Below are 16,088 nucleotides of genomic sequence, written 5' to 3'. Positions count from 1 at the left end.
ACAGCATATTAGAAAGGGAAACACTACAGGAGGTGCCCTATGTAAGGGGCTGCTGCAGGAATCTAAGTTGGAAGCAAAAATTTTAAAAATGACATGTGTAGAAAAACAGATTTTTGTAAAGGATCAACTTAGTGAAATTTGTCAAACTGGGTCCAGGAAGCAAGACAACCAAAGGTGGTTATTTAATAATGTCTTGTTTCAAAGTAGATTTTAGCAGCTCACAAAAATAACTGCAGTAAGAGACCCTAAAATCAGTGGGGTAAAATAGAGAAAGGAGACACTAATCACAGATGTTTAATGAAGTGGTAACTGGCCCAGGTTCACATCCTAGCCCTTCTTCTTAGATGTGTGTGTGGCCTTGGGCGAATCACTTATTCTCCCAACAGTCTGTGTCTGAAAAATGGGGATGAGACTGTAAAGAGTGTAACATGAGCCTGGTGCAGAGTAAGCTCCCATACATGATAGATTTAAATGTATATACGTAGAGTCAAGAATGAGACAATGAAAACAAATACCTACACACTTCCTGCATTTAGGCTACAAATTTGGTTCTGAGTTTCCCGGCAGCCAAGGAGAAAAGGGAAAGCTATGAAGTCAACAATTCATAGTATCCACACTATTTAAAAACAAAACAACGAAAAAGTGACAGAGAAAAAGAAAACTACTTTTTCAGGAGGCTAAGATCAGAAGGGACACTAGAGAAATTTCTTCTGGGGTTCTTCACAAAAAAGGGGTTGCCTGATGAAATGACCACCACCCTTGACAATATGGAGGTAATAGTCCCAGTGATGAAGTTCTTAGGCTGGTTTCCTAAAATGATACTAAGTCAATGCAACAAAGCCCAGGCAGTCAGCTTTCAGCTGGTCTAGCGGAGGTGCTGGGCTGTGGACTGAGAACTCTGGGAGGGAGGGGGGAGCCTTGTCGGTTGTGAGGCTGGCCCACGTAACAGGCATTCAACACATATGTGATGCCCATGCCAGCCAGGGATCTACTGCAGACCATCGGGGAGAGTAAATGGGTCCTACGTCCTTCAGTTCAGCCTCTCTCAATACAGGGGAGGGCATCGCCTAGGATTCAGGTAATACTGAGTGACAAATTCTCTGTTACCAGCCAAACACAGACACATGTATGTCTTTTGGATAGTTGAAGCGGGGAGAGGGATCATTTCCTTTTCTGAATGTTGAGGGGCCTAACAAGAATGTGAGCCAAACTGGAAAGTCATCCTTCCATCCTGTGAGTACCCTTCAACCAGAAAGCAGACTTACCGTCCAAATGATTTCTATTCTGCATTTTGTGACCCTCTCTTTATTCATATATGCAAACTAGTTTAATCTAGCACCCTGTCTTTAAAACAAGCAGCAAGATTAACTTACTTCAGGATGAGCTTTGTCAAGACCTCATAAATTTTACGTTCCCAGTATTCGTAATAGGAGGCCAGCTTGGGAGCCTTGCCCGTGTTGGTGTGGATGACCAGACCCTCGACTTTGGTCAGTAGAGGCCCAATGGTAAGATACCACCTGACCATGTGATCCACATCTTTGGCCCTTTCTCGTTCGATGTGCTCAAAGAATTCCTTCACACCTGTAGAGGGAGACACCTGTTACCATTCTTCAGGAATGCAGGAAAGGACATTACTCGCAAAGCAGTCTAAACACTAGCTGTATCTCTTAGAAATACAAAACCAGCCTCTGACCTAGATTGAAAGCAGAAAATAAGTCAATACCAAGAGCTAAGACATGCCGTAAGCAAAAAGTAAATAACAACATGGGAACGCCCATTGTGCACGCCAAGGCATACCACATACAAAAAAAAAAAAAAAAAAAGACTTTTATATTTTTGGACAATCTTTTCTTAAATTGCTTTTTGACTAGACTAAGACCACTTAAAATATCATGTTTAAACAAGTAAATGTGAGCCCATAAAAAAACTAGGGGCGCCTGGGTGGCGCAGTCGTTAAGCGTTGCCTTCGGCTCAGGGGGTGATCCCGGCGTTCTGGGATCGAGCCCCACATCAGGCTCCTCCGCTGGGAGCCTGCTTCTTCCTCGCCCACTCCCCCTGCTTGTGTTCCCTCTCTCGCTGGCTGTCTCTGTCAAATAAATAAAATCTTTAAAAACAAAACTAAAAAAACACAATCTATTTTACTGTTACAAAGTTATTGACAAAAGTACTACTGATTTTTACAGACTCAGAAATTTGTAAAACTGTCTAAGCAATACATAAAACATGGCAAAAAGCAAGACTTACTCGTGATCCTTTCAAGTAAATGATGGAAATCTTTAGGAATGGTTTTAACCTGTTCGTGGAATACATGCGTGTGTGTGAGCATGTGTGCAATCATAACCAACAGGTTTTTCTCATTTCTTCTGTAATCAAAGAAACAAGAAATCATATCTACCTGGGAGATCTTCCTCACTTTTAGGTGCTGGATATTTAAAGAGATTTATAGACTCTATTAATGTAAGCCTATTAGAAATGTCATCTGCATTCTTATGAATCTGGTGGACAAGGGACTCAAATTTCCCAATGGCCTGTTTGCAACGAGTTATGTAGTCAGCAATACCTTTGGAAAAAAAGAGAAAGAAAAAAGATATTTGGCTTTCAACTCTTTCCATAACCTGCCCACCAACATCTGGAAGGTTAATACTAGCATCCCTTCACAGGAAAGACCCTGCTCATCTCATCCCCTTGGTTCTTTGTGGTAGCAAACATCCACTTAGCACCCTTGGGGACTAGGACAAGGAGCCCTGTTCTCAGAATCAACCAGGAGCGCCTGGGTGGCTCAGTCGGTTAAGTGTCCACCTTCGGCTCAGGCCATGATCCCAGGGTTCTGGGATCAAGCCCTGCATCAGGCTCCCTGCTCAGCAGAGAGCTTGTTTCTCCCTCTCCCTCTGTCTGCTGCTCCCCCTGCTTGTGCTCTGTCAAATAAATATTTTTTAAAAATAAAAATAAAATAGAGGGAACTTCTACTTCCAAGAAGGAGTAGACATGCTTTTCCTTACTCCTCCCACTAAACACAGTTAAGAACCCTGCACATTACCTATAAAACAGAATAAGACTCTAAAAAAGTGGAGAGAAGCCCACCAGCTAGGGACCTTGGGACCCAAAGAATGAGATCCCCGGGTTCCTTTTCCTTCTATATCTCAGACCTAGAGCTTAAGAAACCAGCAACCCATAAATGCCAAAGCCCCCAAAAAGCCTGCTCTCTCTAGCCAAAGGACCAGGAAAGGGACATCCCGACAAGACAGAAAATTTTACACAGTAACTGCTCTACTCTAGTCAAGCACCATAGAAAAAACTGTGACCCCACCCAAACCCTTGCCAGGAAGGGCCATTTGGGCGGCCTAGCCTTCCACCTCTGTAATACTGTGATGAAGCACCCCAATCCCTCTGCCCCTTGGGCCTGCCATGGTAGTATCAGAAAAGGCCATGGAGGTAGAAGGGATTACATACAAAAAATTAATTGTACCTCTATAAACTAGCAACAAACATGTAGACACCAAAATTAAAAACATAATATCATTTACAACCACTCAACAACACACTTCAGCATAAATATAACAAAAATGTACAAAACTTGTACGTTGAAAACTACACAGTGCTAATGAAAGAAACCAGAGATCTAAATAAAATGGAAAGATATACCATGCTCATGGATTGCAAAGCTCAACATAGTACAGGTATCAATTTTCCTTAAGTTGATATACAGAACTAACATAATTCCCATCAAAATCCCAGCAAGCATTTTTTTGGTAGATATAGACAAAATTTTCTAAAATTCATATGGAAAAGCAAAGGAACTAGAACAGCCAAAATAATTTGCTTAAGAAAAAAAAAATGGGAAGAATCAATCTAGCCAATTTCAAGATTTACCATATAGTTACAGTAATCAAGACTGTGGTACTGGCGGAGGAACAGACACATACATCAATGGAAAAGAATAAAGAACCCAGAAACAGACCCATGCAAATATGCCCAGCTAGTTTTTTACAAAGATGCAAACTCAATCTAATGGAAAAAGTTAGCCTTTTCAATAAATGATGATGCAATTGGACATCCATAGTCAAGGAGGAGGAGTTACTTTATTTTTGGAGGAGAAAGGGCTGTGTCAGGAGACTGTCCAAATGGCATCCCATCTCGTCTTCAGTCCCAGCTAAAGCCTTGAGATTAATTCTAAGTTCCACCAAGCATAAATGATTAATGTTCAAAACTCAGGTGTTAGCGACATCTGCATACATAAATTATGATTCAACTAAATCTAAAAAAATTATTTTTGCATCCCAAAGTCTAAAAAGCAATAAATAGGCAGATGAATTATGTTACCTAGTGAGTTCCAGTTTAGCCTCTTATATCCAGACCTAAACACTCTTATTAATTCCTGGGAATGATCGTCGAGAAGAAGAGACTCTGCCTCATTTAGCGTTCCTATGAGCATGTGATAATGATCCAACATACGCTGTATTCCTTCCGTATGCCTGCACATCACAGGAAAGTCACTGATATGAGGACGCGCAAAGGAGCTCATAAAAAGCTTAACTTTTTAGATATATTACAAAAGACCATTAATCAGGCTAAAGCTTTGTCTTTCTTTCTTTTTTTTTTTTTAAGCAGACTCCCTGCCCACCATGGAGCCCAACATAGGGCCCGAACTCACGACCCCCGAGATCAAGACCCGAGCAGAGACCAAGAGTCGGACACTTAACTGACTGAGCCACCCAGGCCTCCCCAGGCTAACTCTTTAATTGAAAGATTCGCAGAAACTGAAAACAATGCCAGTCTTCCCACTAACTTTCTATTTTGGAAAGTATCAGCTACTTTTCATTAGAAACTATTATTTACATTAACGTGTAATGGGTTTGGGATGAATACATAATTTAAACATTGCTTAATTTTAATTTCTAATCCTGGTGGTTATAAAATGCAAAAAAAAAAAAAAGGCAGGAGGGGTGGGGTTAACATGAGTTTTTAAGAATGTATAAAGGGGTCCCAAGATCAAAAAGTTTGCTGTTGATTGAAGAGAAGAATCTTTTTACCTAAGAAATTTGTCCTCCTGGAGAGCAACATTTCTTGCCAATTCGGGGACAGAGAATCCTAGCTGTTCCAAGTACTTTGTTTCGATAATAATCTCCTTGAGAGCAGGTGGAAAGTTGATTGCAAACACAGCCCCCTTGTCAGAGTTGGCCACCTCGTCAGCAATGGGAGAAGTCTGTGGAAGAGATGTCTCACAAGCTTGACAAGGACGGTCCAAGCAGCAGCCGGTACAACCCAGGGTACATGTACATTTAAAAAAGATCAACGTAGGGCCCTGGATGGGGCCAGACTGGAAAGCTGGCTGGAGCTAGCTCCAATACATACTTTGTTCAGTGAACAGCGCTTAAAGAGTTCGATTTAGTCGCTTCCTTTCCCAAATTCGTCAATTGCACATAACCAGAATTCTGGCTTCCTTACTGGGCCCATCTGGCCCTCTGCACTCATTCTGGTCCCTGTTGCAGGATTTCAGAGACCACAGTTCTAAAGCCCCCACGCCCAGGTCTCTCCTCCCCCCACCCCCACTGCAAGGATTTCTTTATTGAGCATTTGCTGTTTATCAGGCTCTGTATAGCCCAAGTGCCGTGGACAAGGGTGAATCGCGGGAAATGGCATTTTTCTGAAGGTCAACTGCCAGCTATTCCATAGATGGTTCAACTAGTACTTTGTGTGTTGACGTCATCTGATCGGACTCATTTTACAAATGGGGAAACTGAGGCTCAGAGTTTAGCCGCTTGCCCACAGAGTCAGCAGGGCCGCCGGATTCCGGCGCGTTTCCTAGCCATGACATGATGCTGCCTCCGTCTCCTCCCCTCTCAGCCTCGGCCCTTCTTTGCCTTTGATTTTGGAAATACCTATCAACGGCAAGCGGGTCAACACATCAAACCTCAAGAAAATGGCAGACGCCGTCATCTACCCTGACCGCCCTAACCTGGGCAAGGATCTGGAAATACACACCTTAGTAAGCAGACTCTTCTTCATAAGAGTCGGCAGGATCAGCTCTGTGGCCTCTCTCCACTGCTCGTACTTCCTATCCTCATAGTCCTTCATTGCCCTAGCCACTTCCAAGTACTTTTGTTTTACCTGTCAAAGAATTCAGGCAACTGTCAGTTTGCCTTTGGAAATAACATTTCTCTTCCACCCCCCCATTCTCTTTTTAAAAAATGATCTGTGAGCACATTTTGCAAAAGGAAGCACACAGATTTTCACAAATTTTGGAGGGTGTGTTTAAGATGATATGGCTGGAAATCCACACCAGCTAGCAGAGATCAGCAGACCCGCCCGTGGGCTGTCTTCGGTGCAGCCCGAGAGCTAAGAACAGCTTTTACATTTTTAAATGATTAGCAGGAAACCGAAAAGAATGGCAGTGCTTTGTGACATGGGCAAAGTACATGAAATTAGAATTTCAGCCTTGGTAAACGAAGTTTGATGAGAACGCAGCCACGCCTGTTCATTGTCACGCTCTGACTACTTTCTCTCTAGAGCACGGCAGCATTGGTAGTCGGGACAGAGACAGTACCACCCGCAAACTGCTAAAACATTTGCTCTCCAAACCTTTAAACAAAAGGTTTGTCCACCCCGGTGATATAATGTACAAAAACCCATGGGTGGGGGAGGGGCGGTATTATCAGAAAGATGGTCCCCCTCCAGAGAAGCTGAAGTTCAGGGAGAAGCCCACACGGCTTGCCACCTGGAAGAGGTCATATGTATTAAGATGCCAAAGATAAAGAACACAAAAGGTAGTTTTAAACCTGAGCCCGAAATCAGGGACCACGGGAGAGACCTTCTAAGTTGCAGGCATGGATACGCTCCTCCCGCGGGCTGCTCTACGTGGTCTCGGAAATGCACAAGGGGACAACTCCAGCCAAAGCACGTACTTCCCTTCCGCGGTCGCTGTCCAGGATCCCCTCCACTTCCTGAAATCGGAGGATGGTGTGCTTGATCCGGAAGAACAGGGAGCGCTCCCAGTAGATCGCACCTGCTACCGGGGGGTGATTCTTGTACAGGGTCGGGTTGTCCACGTTCTGAACAAAGAGTTTGTTAATTATGTCGATCTGAAAGGCAATCGAAGGTGCTCTAAGTGGAACGCCTCAGCCCGTGAGCCAAGACAGACTGAACTTGGGGTTTGTGTCTTTAAAGCAACGAACACTGGAATGTCAGAAATCGAACGAGATACAGAACCGTGCTCTTGGCTACTTATTATCTACTATTTTTTCTTACACCCCAGTTTTTTTTCTTTGGTTTAACGTACACAGTGCTCCAAATTGCCTTATTACTACAAACTACGTACAATCATCTCACCGACGTATTAGACATTTTGAGATCTGTTCTAGGCACGACCAGTGGCCAGGCCTGCATTGTGCGTGTGTGTGTCTGTGTGCGTGTGTGTGCGTATGTGCATGCGTACACACGCACCACTGAGATTTTATATTTATGTAACTTTTTAAAATTATGTTAAAATATGCATAGCATAAAATTTGCCATCTTTAAGAGCATTTCAGTGGCATGAAGCACATTCACACTGTCGTACAACCACCCCCACCATCCGTCTCCAGAACTGTTTCATCCTTCCCAACCTGTGACTCTGTCCCCTGCAACACTAACTCCCCATCCCCTCCCTGACCCCCCGCACTCACCACTCTGCCTTCTGTCTCCTGAGTTCGACCCCACTAAGTAGCTCATGTAGGTGGTATCAGAGTAGCTGGGGTGCTCTGACCGGCTGTCTCACCTACCAGAATGCCTTCGGGCTCGTCCATGTGGCAGCAGGTGTCAGAACGTCCTTCCTTTTTAAGGCTGAGTCATATTCTATTGCATGGAGTGACCACACTTTGTGTATACACTCCTCTATCAATAGATACGGGGGTCGTTTGCACACTTTGGCCTGTGTGAATACTGCTGCTATGAACACGGGTGTGCAAATACCTCTTCAAGATTCTGTGTCCACTTCGTTAGGGTCTATGCCCAGAGTGGAATTTCTGGACCACATGGTCTGGACCTGCGTTTTAAAAGCAGCAGCCCCACCCTCTCATGTGGGTAATTTGATGTGGGAGACAGAATAAGAGCCCCGCAATAACGGTCCTCATCCCCAGAATCTGTGGAAATGTTACATCACATGACAAAGGGGAATCAGGGCTGCCAAGCAGCTGACCTTACAAGAGGACGATGACCCTGGATTAGCTGGGTGGGCCCGAAGCAATCACAAGGGCCCTTAAGAGAGGAAGCAGGAGGCAGCAGAGAGGGTCAGAGCGATGGTCATGGGACTAGGCATTGCTGGCTTTGAAGATGGAAGGGGGCATGAATGCTCTAAAAGCTGGGCGTGGGGGGAGAAGAACAAGGAAATCAATTCTCCCTAGAGAGTCCAGAAAGGAAGACAGCGTTGCTGACACTTAGATTTCAACCCAATGAGAAAACAGCAGACTCCTGACCTTCAAAATAGTACATAAGATAACAAATCTGTGTGGTCTGAAGTCACAAAGTTTGAAGTACCTTTTTCCAGCAGCAAGAGGAAGCTACACATTGAGAGATCACTTAATCCCTTTACGTCATACCAACTGAGGAGATCACATATTCTCAGTTTATCAACTGAGTAAAATCCTTTATCCTCTGAATAAAATAAGCTTTTTTTTTTGGTCTGTTTCTCCCACTAGACACGGACTTCTTCGAAGCCAGAATCTGTGTTTTGTGCCAAACCCCATACTTGGAATACGTGAGCACCAGAGACATTTTTCTGAATACATAAATACACAGAGAATTAGCTAGGACTTTCTGTGATGAGTAATGTGGCTCTTACTACTACTAACTCATACAGAGCCCATCACAACGTGAGCTATAGAACATTGTACTTGATAAATTCTTACTGAATTTCCTCACTAAACAAACGCACTTTGTGTTGGTTACCCGTGGCATGCGACACACATATTTGGGGAAATTCCAGTTTCCCTGAATTTGGATGAGGGAGAGAGCGTGATTCGACTCTTCACATTTTGCCAAATGTCTCTTACTGCTACAGCATCCATAGATCAATTACCTCTTTGCAATACTGTGCAAGGATATCATTAAATTTCATCATCATTTGTCGATTGATAGCTTCCCGTGAACGAATATGCTTAAATTTTAAAAGCATGTCAAATGCTGCTTCAGCTGATCGAAGCGTCTTAAAAGATTCATCAATAATTTTTTTTGCTTCTTTCTCAATAACCTGCCAAAAAAAAAAAAAAGTCGAAAAAAAGCCACAAACAAACCCAGCCTTCGTGTCCCTGTAACTATCCTGCAAAAACAAAGTGGCAAGAAAGGAGCGAAACACAAACTCGTGACTTGAGATGGATTTCCGTTGTGCGTTAGTGGAAGCTGGTGTCCAGTTAAAAACAGGCTGGCTGCATTGGCTCTGATCCCTCCCCTCACTCAGTTCAAAATGGTCGAAAGGAAATTTTTTTAAGTGTTAACTTATATAAACAAAGAAAAGGGGAGAGGACACAACAGCAAGAGAAGATAGTTCAGGAGTTTTAGGCAGACGGAAATAAATCACTTTACAGAAGGCAGAGAATTACAGCCTGATGCTGGTAACGGGGGAGCAGGTGGGAACCTATTTCCTCCCCATGAAAATTCCAGGAGGCTGAACATTTGGTGACACCAGGCACCAGGAGGGTGAGAGGCAGACGCACGATCCCTTCTCTACCCTGCACAGCCAGGCCACTATGCTTCCTCTATACCCTCATCCTGCCCTACCCTAAAAAGAGTAGAAGGTTGGTTCTAAATCAGAATGACATCAGAGTTCAGGGGAGCCGGGGTGGCTCAGTTAAACGTCTGACTCTTGATTTTGGCCCAGGTCATGATCTCAGGGTCAGGTGATTGAGTCCCACATTGGGTTCCACAGGGCATGAAGCCTGCTTAAGATTCTCTCTCTCCCTCTCCCTCTGCCCCCCAACTTTGTGCGCACTCTCTCGAAAAAAAAAAAATGACATCATAGTTCTAACACTGAAAGCTAGAAATCAATGAATAATACCATCAAATTTCTGAAAAAATTTATTTCAACCTTAAATTCTATAACTAGATTTTAGAATTCACACATACAAGACTCAAAAAATATATGTCCATTGAAAACTTAGGAAGCTCCTAAAAAATGTGCTCCAGCAAAACGAAGAGCCACAGGGAAAGAGGAAGATGCAAAACCTAGAAAACAGGATCCAACACAGATCAGAAAACATAAGTCCTAGGATGACTACTTTGCAATAAGTCTAAAGAGCAAACAATCTAGACTAGAAGCAGAAAGAGAGCAAGCTCTGGGACAAACGCCTCCAGGAAAATAATAGCACTGATATTTTTGAGCAGATGGAACCCATTAGATAAGTGGCAGAGATGTTAGAGAAGTTGGGAAAAAAATAACTATGTAAATAGCCAGGCAAATAAAAATAAAAGCAATGATTAACTTCAGGAAAAATGAAGGGTCGTACCAGAAACGTGGTGTGGTAATGATGGACTTCTTGGCTTGGCAGTGAACAATATTTGCACAGACATAATAGGTAAACACTACCATTAATTTACCCAAAAGTTATGATAAAACTACATTAGATGACACAGAGGCAAAGAGGGATAGGGGCAGGAATAAGACAGGCAAGTCTATATCTACTCTGAAAAGTTAATAGGTGTCTAAAACTGATTAAATTTGATAAATCAGAAAGTAACCACATTGACATATTTTTAAGGAAATAGGAAGGTAAACAACAAAAATCTAGAATTATGAAAAATGACAGAATGGGAATGGAGAGGGGTTAAGCATGGGGCTGCTTTTTCTTATTAGTAGCCTTTTAGTATTACTTGACAAAGTGATTTAATAAAAAGTTCAATTTAAAAATTAATAACACTTAAAATAGAAGCTGAGGATAAACTGGACATAATTACAATGGAAATGTTTGGGGGCCCCTGGTTGGCTCAGTCGGTTGAGCGGCCAACTCTTGATTTCAGCTCAGGTCATGATTTCAGGGTCCTGAGATCAAGCTCCACATTAGGCTCCATGCTCAGTAGGGAATCTGCCTGGGGATTCTCTGGCTTCCTCTCCCTCTTCCCGTCCCCCTGCTCGTGTTCTCTCTTTCTCTCTCTCAAACAAAAAATTTTTTTTAAATGGAAGTGTTTAGATAACTCAAGAAGAACTGTCTGGGGTTGTCCATATAAAAAGATGCTCTGGGGTTATAAATGGGAACGCTACTGATTACTTCCCACATGATGCCAGAAAGGTATGCATGATGAACCATCCACCATCCTATCATGCCGCGTGGAGTGAAACTGTATTCTCAGGTACAGCCTTTGACAGCTCTGCCTCCCCCACACTCCAAGCTACAACCTCCCATATTATCTCCCCACCTCCTGTCATACCCCAGCCCAATCAGCCTATGCTGTGACCAGAACTATCCTCAACCATTATTCTGATTACCTCACCCCATTGGTCAACACCCTTTAGTGGCTCCCTACTGTCTACTAAATCAAGTCTCATTAGTCACCCTCCTATGTCCTCTCCAGTTATACACCCAACCCACCTTTGTAGAAATGCTACTGTGTCCAGCTTGATTTAACCTTATTCTACCTAGGGATAGAAATGGGGACAAAGGGGCGCCTGGGTGGCTCAGTCGTTAAGCGTCTGCCTTCAGCTCAGGGCGTGATCCCGGGGTCCTGGGATCGAGCCCCACGTCGGGCTCCTCCCCTGGGAGCCTGCTTCTTCCTCTCCCACTCCCCCTGCTTGTGTTCCCTCTCTCGCTGGCTGTCTCTCTCTCTGTCAAATAAATAAATAAAAATCTTTAAAAAAAAAAAAAAAAGAAATGGGGACAAAGAAGATGAAGGAACGTTCACTTCTACCTTATACTCCTCCATATTGTTTCTGTTTGGTTTTTTTGTTTTGTTTTCAGGGGTTTTTTTTATAAGCAGGTATTAATTTTTGTGACTTCAAAAAAATTATAAGCATAACTAAATAACTAATTTAACATGGAGAAAACATGGTATCCGCTTCCAAGATTAAACTGATCAATGTGTTACTTGCCAGAACTTCAATCTTGAAGTCATCCATCACATATTTCCAGTACTGGGAAGACTTGATGCTGAAGGGATCAAAGGCCAGGTTTTCCATGGGGGTGACCAGGCTGTCCACCCTGCACAGGACATCATCGATGCGCTTGGGATCCCCCGTCACTGCCTTTAGTTCAGGACCAAATATATTGTAAAATTCCTCCATAACCTGCCCAAATAAAACACAAGGCAGTTGTTATCTGGTTTTCTCATGAATGTTGTAACTACAAATGGGTTGCATCTAGGTCTGCCTGAGGGCAACACTCAGCCTGGGCGGCTTCATCGGTTGGAATCTCTTAATTTTGGCTCAGGGTGTGATCTTGGGGTCATGGGATCGAGCCCCGAGTCAGGCTCTGCACTCACCAGGGAGACTGTTGGAGAATCTCTCCTTCTGCCCCTCCCCCATGCACTTTCTCTCTAAAATAATCTTTTTTTTTTTTTTAATTATGTCACACAGGCAACTTCCTCCCAGTCTGAGACCTCTGGTAGTATGCCCACTGCAGGTAGGACAAGATCCAGACATCCTGACACACTTTGCATAGTCTGCCTGTTCTTCTGTAACCCCTTCCCATATGGCACCCCACGCCCCGCCTCCGTGCAGCCGGCCTGGCCCTCTTTCAGTCCCATGTTCCTTCCCGTCACAGGGCTTTGGTACTTGCAGTTCAAACTGCCTCCGTAGCTACTACTCATCACTAACAATCACGTTGTCACGTGCAGCCCCTTAGAACAGGTCAGGCCCCGCACGCGCTTCCAGAGCCTCCTCGACTGTGCTCTTCAGAGCAGTGACTTCAGCTGCAGCTGTCTATCTGTAGGATTGTTAGGTCTACCATCTGTCTTCTACCAGACTGTAAGCTCCATGGAGCCACGGGCTAGGGACGTGCTCGCCAGGGCCAGCTTCACGGGCGTGAGACCCAGGCAGGCGCACAGGGCTCCAGGCGCAGAAGGGCCCCATGCTGGGTGTAAGGCTCTGCAATTAACCTTCTTGAAATTCTTCATAATTTTATCTTTGCACATGTGTTTTGTAAATGAAGCCCAATGGGACAGTCGTGAACACCTATGAGCAGGTAACTGGGATCTGCGTGTCCTCTGCTCCTTGCCACAGAGCGTGTGATACCCACGAGCACAGGATTCTGGTGGGCCCACCGCGCACGGCAGTTTGGGGACATTCGCAATCAGGACAAGCAAGCGTGTTGCATCAACAAGTACACGAGGACATTAGCTGCTCCACGAGACCACGTTCTCCTTTCAAACCAGACTTTGCTTCAGACACAAGAGGCTACAAACTGTTCTGAGAAACACGCCTGAACAGGAAACTGACACTATGGCTTCCAGCTCCTGTAACTTCCCCGTGTTCGCCAGCTACGCACCGTGAAATGATGACACAAAACAAACAGCAGGGACAGCAAAGGCCTCTCCTTTCCCTCCCAGCCCCTCCCCGCTCGTCAGCAAGCAAGCAGGAGAGAAGCCCGCAGAGCGTGCGCGCGTCAAGAAGGGAGAGAAAGGCAGCTGAGTTAGTTGTGTGCGGTGTTCCCGCTGCTCCGGCAGCAATGACGTGCACCTGCGCATCCAAGCGACAAAGCGCGAACTGTGTCCCTCTGGCGACGCCACGTATCAACTATTGTACTTGCATTTTAAGCCAACGCTGCACAATTTAAGGATGAACGGTAAAATTCATGGAATAATTTAAATGTTTAATTTCCTATACTCTCTTTACTTTGCTACAGTCGTGGCAAACAAAAACTAAAGCCTGCTGAGGCGAAAGAGGTCAGAAGAAAGGAAAGAGCTTTATATTTTGATGTTTTTAATAGCATTTTTTTTCCTGCTTTTTGAACAAGGGGTCCCACGTCTGTTCGCACTGGGCCCTGTGGGTTAGGTGGCCGGCCCTGGATTTGCTCCCACAGTTTCTCTAGTGACAAGCACAGGTGCCTGGCACAAACGAGTTCTCAACAAATACTAAGAAGGAATGAATGGATGGACCTTCATGAGACAAAGGACTGTGGCTCATTCATCCAATCAGCCACTAAACCCTTCTATATTCATTGAGGAGAGAGAGGGATTGGATAAATGGGGAGTCACTGGTGGCTGGGTCGCAGCGGAAGCAATGGGCAGGCATGATGTGGCTTCAGGAGAGAGTCAAGAGAGACGTCTTGGACGGGACTCTGAGAAATTCCCACATTTAACGGGAAGACAGAGGAAGAGGATTTTTGCAAAAGACACTCAGAAGGAATAGCCATAGGTCAAAGGACAGCCAAAATCAGGGTGAAGGAGGGGTGTCGCAGAAGACAAGGAAAAGGTGTGAGAGGTCTGGTATATTCTGGTACATTCTGAATGCTCTGGCAAGTGCTTCCCCTGCCAGACACCGTCTGTCTCCTGGCCTCCCCCGACACAGAGAATGTGCCGTCAAAAAGCCAAACTGCTCTCCATCGTGTAAGTCCCAACTCCAACCAGCTTCACGTGCAGCAGAGAAACCTACGACAGCCTCCCCACCTGCAAAATGTCGCAGAGATCCTGGCAGATGGAGGCCATGTAATCTGTTCTCTCAAACAGCCTCTTTCGGTCAAACTCCCACCGAGCTCCTCTCCCCGAAGCCTCGATCTTGGCCCTGGTGTCGAAATAGGCCTTTTTCCACATGTGGAGGGTGTTCCTGGCCTCTGAGGTTTTGTGCTGGGCGCTGGCTCGATTTTCTCTGTGAAGAAAAAGAAAGGCCTCGATGGGGGAAGGCGGAGCTGCGGTGGGTCCGAGCTACACACCCCAAGAGGCTTCTAAGGGGAGAACTCTCACCAAGGAGCAGGGCCTCCCTGATCTCACAGCCTGGTGGGGAAAGCTCACCGGGCGAGCTGCTGCTCTGCCCCCGTTTGCAAGGCGTGATGCCCTCACACACTCGCAAGGTCGGGGATTGCCAGCCGCACCCGGGCTGCCCGCCCAGCACGCAGAGCTGCGGTTCCCCTGGGGAGCCTTCCGTCTGAGCCGGCAGGGGAGCAGGCGGCCTTGGGCCCCCGGCCAGAGGGCCACTGTGGAGGCTGCAACACCGAGTGAGAAGATAATACCAAGGTTTTTGTACCTCTTTCACCTGTATAGACTTTTTTAGAAAGTGAAGATCGGCACCTCCTTCAACATTTGATCCCAGAGGCTCTCCCACCTCAGGGGCCTGGGGTCCCAAAGTAAGTTTCCTTCTGACCGTGGGACTTAGTCTCTCCCAGGATAACTAAGGAAGACGGTCCTGATTAAAACAGAATAACCCATGGAACGCCTGAGTGTCTCAGTCGTGTCTGACTTTTGGTTTTGGCTCAGGTCCTGATCTCAGGATCCTGGGATCGAGCCCTGCGTCAGGCTCCACGCGCAGCAGGGAGTCTGCAGGAGATTCTCTCTCCCTCTGCCCCTCCCCCATTTGTGCACGCACTCCCTCTAAAATCCACTAAGTAAATCTTTAAAAAATTAAAATAACCTATGTATCCCCACAACGGGGTATTATTTGGCCATAAGGAGGAAGGAAGCGCCTACACCCATTCCAACACCGATGAACTTTGAAAACGTGGCGCTGAGTGAAAGGAGCCAGTCGTAAAAGACCCCAGGCTGGAGGACTCCATCTGTACGAAGAGGCAAATCCATCGAAGTGCAAAGTAGATCCATGGCTGCCCAGGGCTAGGTGGGTCGGGGAGGCTGGAGGGGACAGCTACAGGGCATGGGGTTTCTTCTCTAACTGGAAAAGAATATTCTACCATCAATTATGGAGATGGACACATGACTCTGAATACCACTGAAGAGCCGCTGAATTGTACATTCTAAGTGGGTGAATCGTATGGGGTGTGAATCATGTTGCAATAAAGCTGTTTAAGATTTTTTTTTTTAAGTAAGTGCCACGCCCAGCATGGAGTCCAACATGGGGCTCAAACTCACGACCTCGAGATCAAGACCTGAGCTGAGATCAAGAGTCGGACGCTTCACTGGCTGAGCCACCCGGGCGCCCCAGAAGCTGTTTAAGATCTCAGGAAGAACACAGCGCGATCCCT

The 16,088-nt window shown here is 45.4% G+C and overlaps 1 protein-coding gene across 2 annotated transcripts in view; it reads right to left on the bottom strand.

Annotated features, from left to right (window-relative positions):
• DNAH10 (dynein axonemal heavy chain 10) overlaps positions 1-16,088 on the bottom strand; it is a 126,180-nt gene that overhangs the window by 91,890 nt on the left and 18,202 nt on the right. For both annotated transcript variants that reach the window (XM_045778772.2, XM_087857428.1), the window contains exons 11-19: positions 14,566-14,764; positions 12,053-12,247; positions 9,053-9,223; positions 6,903-7,079; positions 5,983-6,108; positions 5,031-5,203; positions 4,321-4,472; positions 2,396-2,560; positions 1,374-1,581 (exon numbers count right to left, since the gene is read on the bottom strand). In XM_045778772.2, coding sequence (XP_045634728.2) covers positions 1,374-1,581; positions 2,396-2,560; positions 4,321-4,472; positions 5,031-5,203; positions 5,983-6,108; positions 6,903-7,079; positions 9,053-9,223; positions 12,053-12,247; positions 14,566-14,764 — 1,566 coding nt within the window. The remainder of the gene's footprint in view (positions 1-1,373; positions 1,582-2,395; positions 2,561-4,320; positions 4,473-5,030; positions 5,204-5,982; positions 6,109-6,902; positions 7,080-9,052; positions 9,224-12,052; positions 12,248-14,565; positions 14,765-16,088) is intronic.

The sequence above is a fragment of the Ursus americanus genome, chromosome 30 (assembly GCF_024610735.1).
Source record: "Ursus americanus isolate L20-20 chromosome 30, mUrsAme1.1.p, whole genome shotgun sequence".
In the NCBI taxonomy this organism is placed as follows: Eukaryota; Metazoa; Chordata; class Mammalia; order Carnivora; family Ursidae; genus Ursus; species Ursus americanus.
This window is presented reverse-complemented; position numbering and strand designations above follow the sequence as displayed.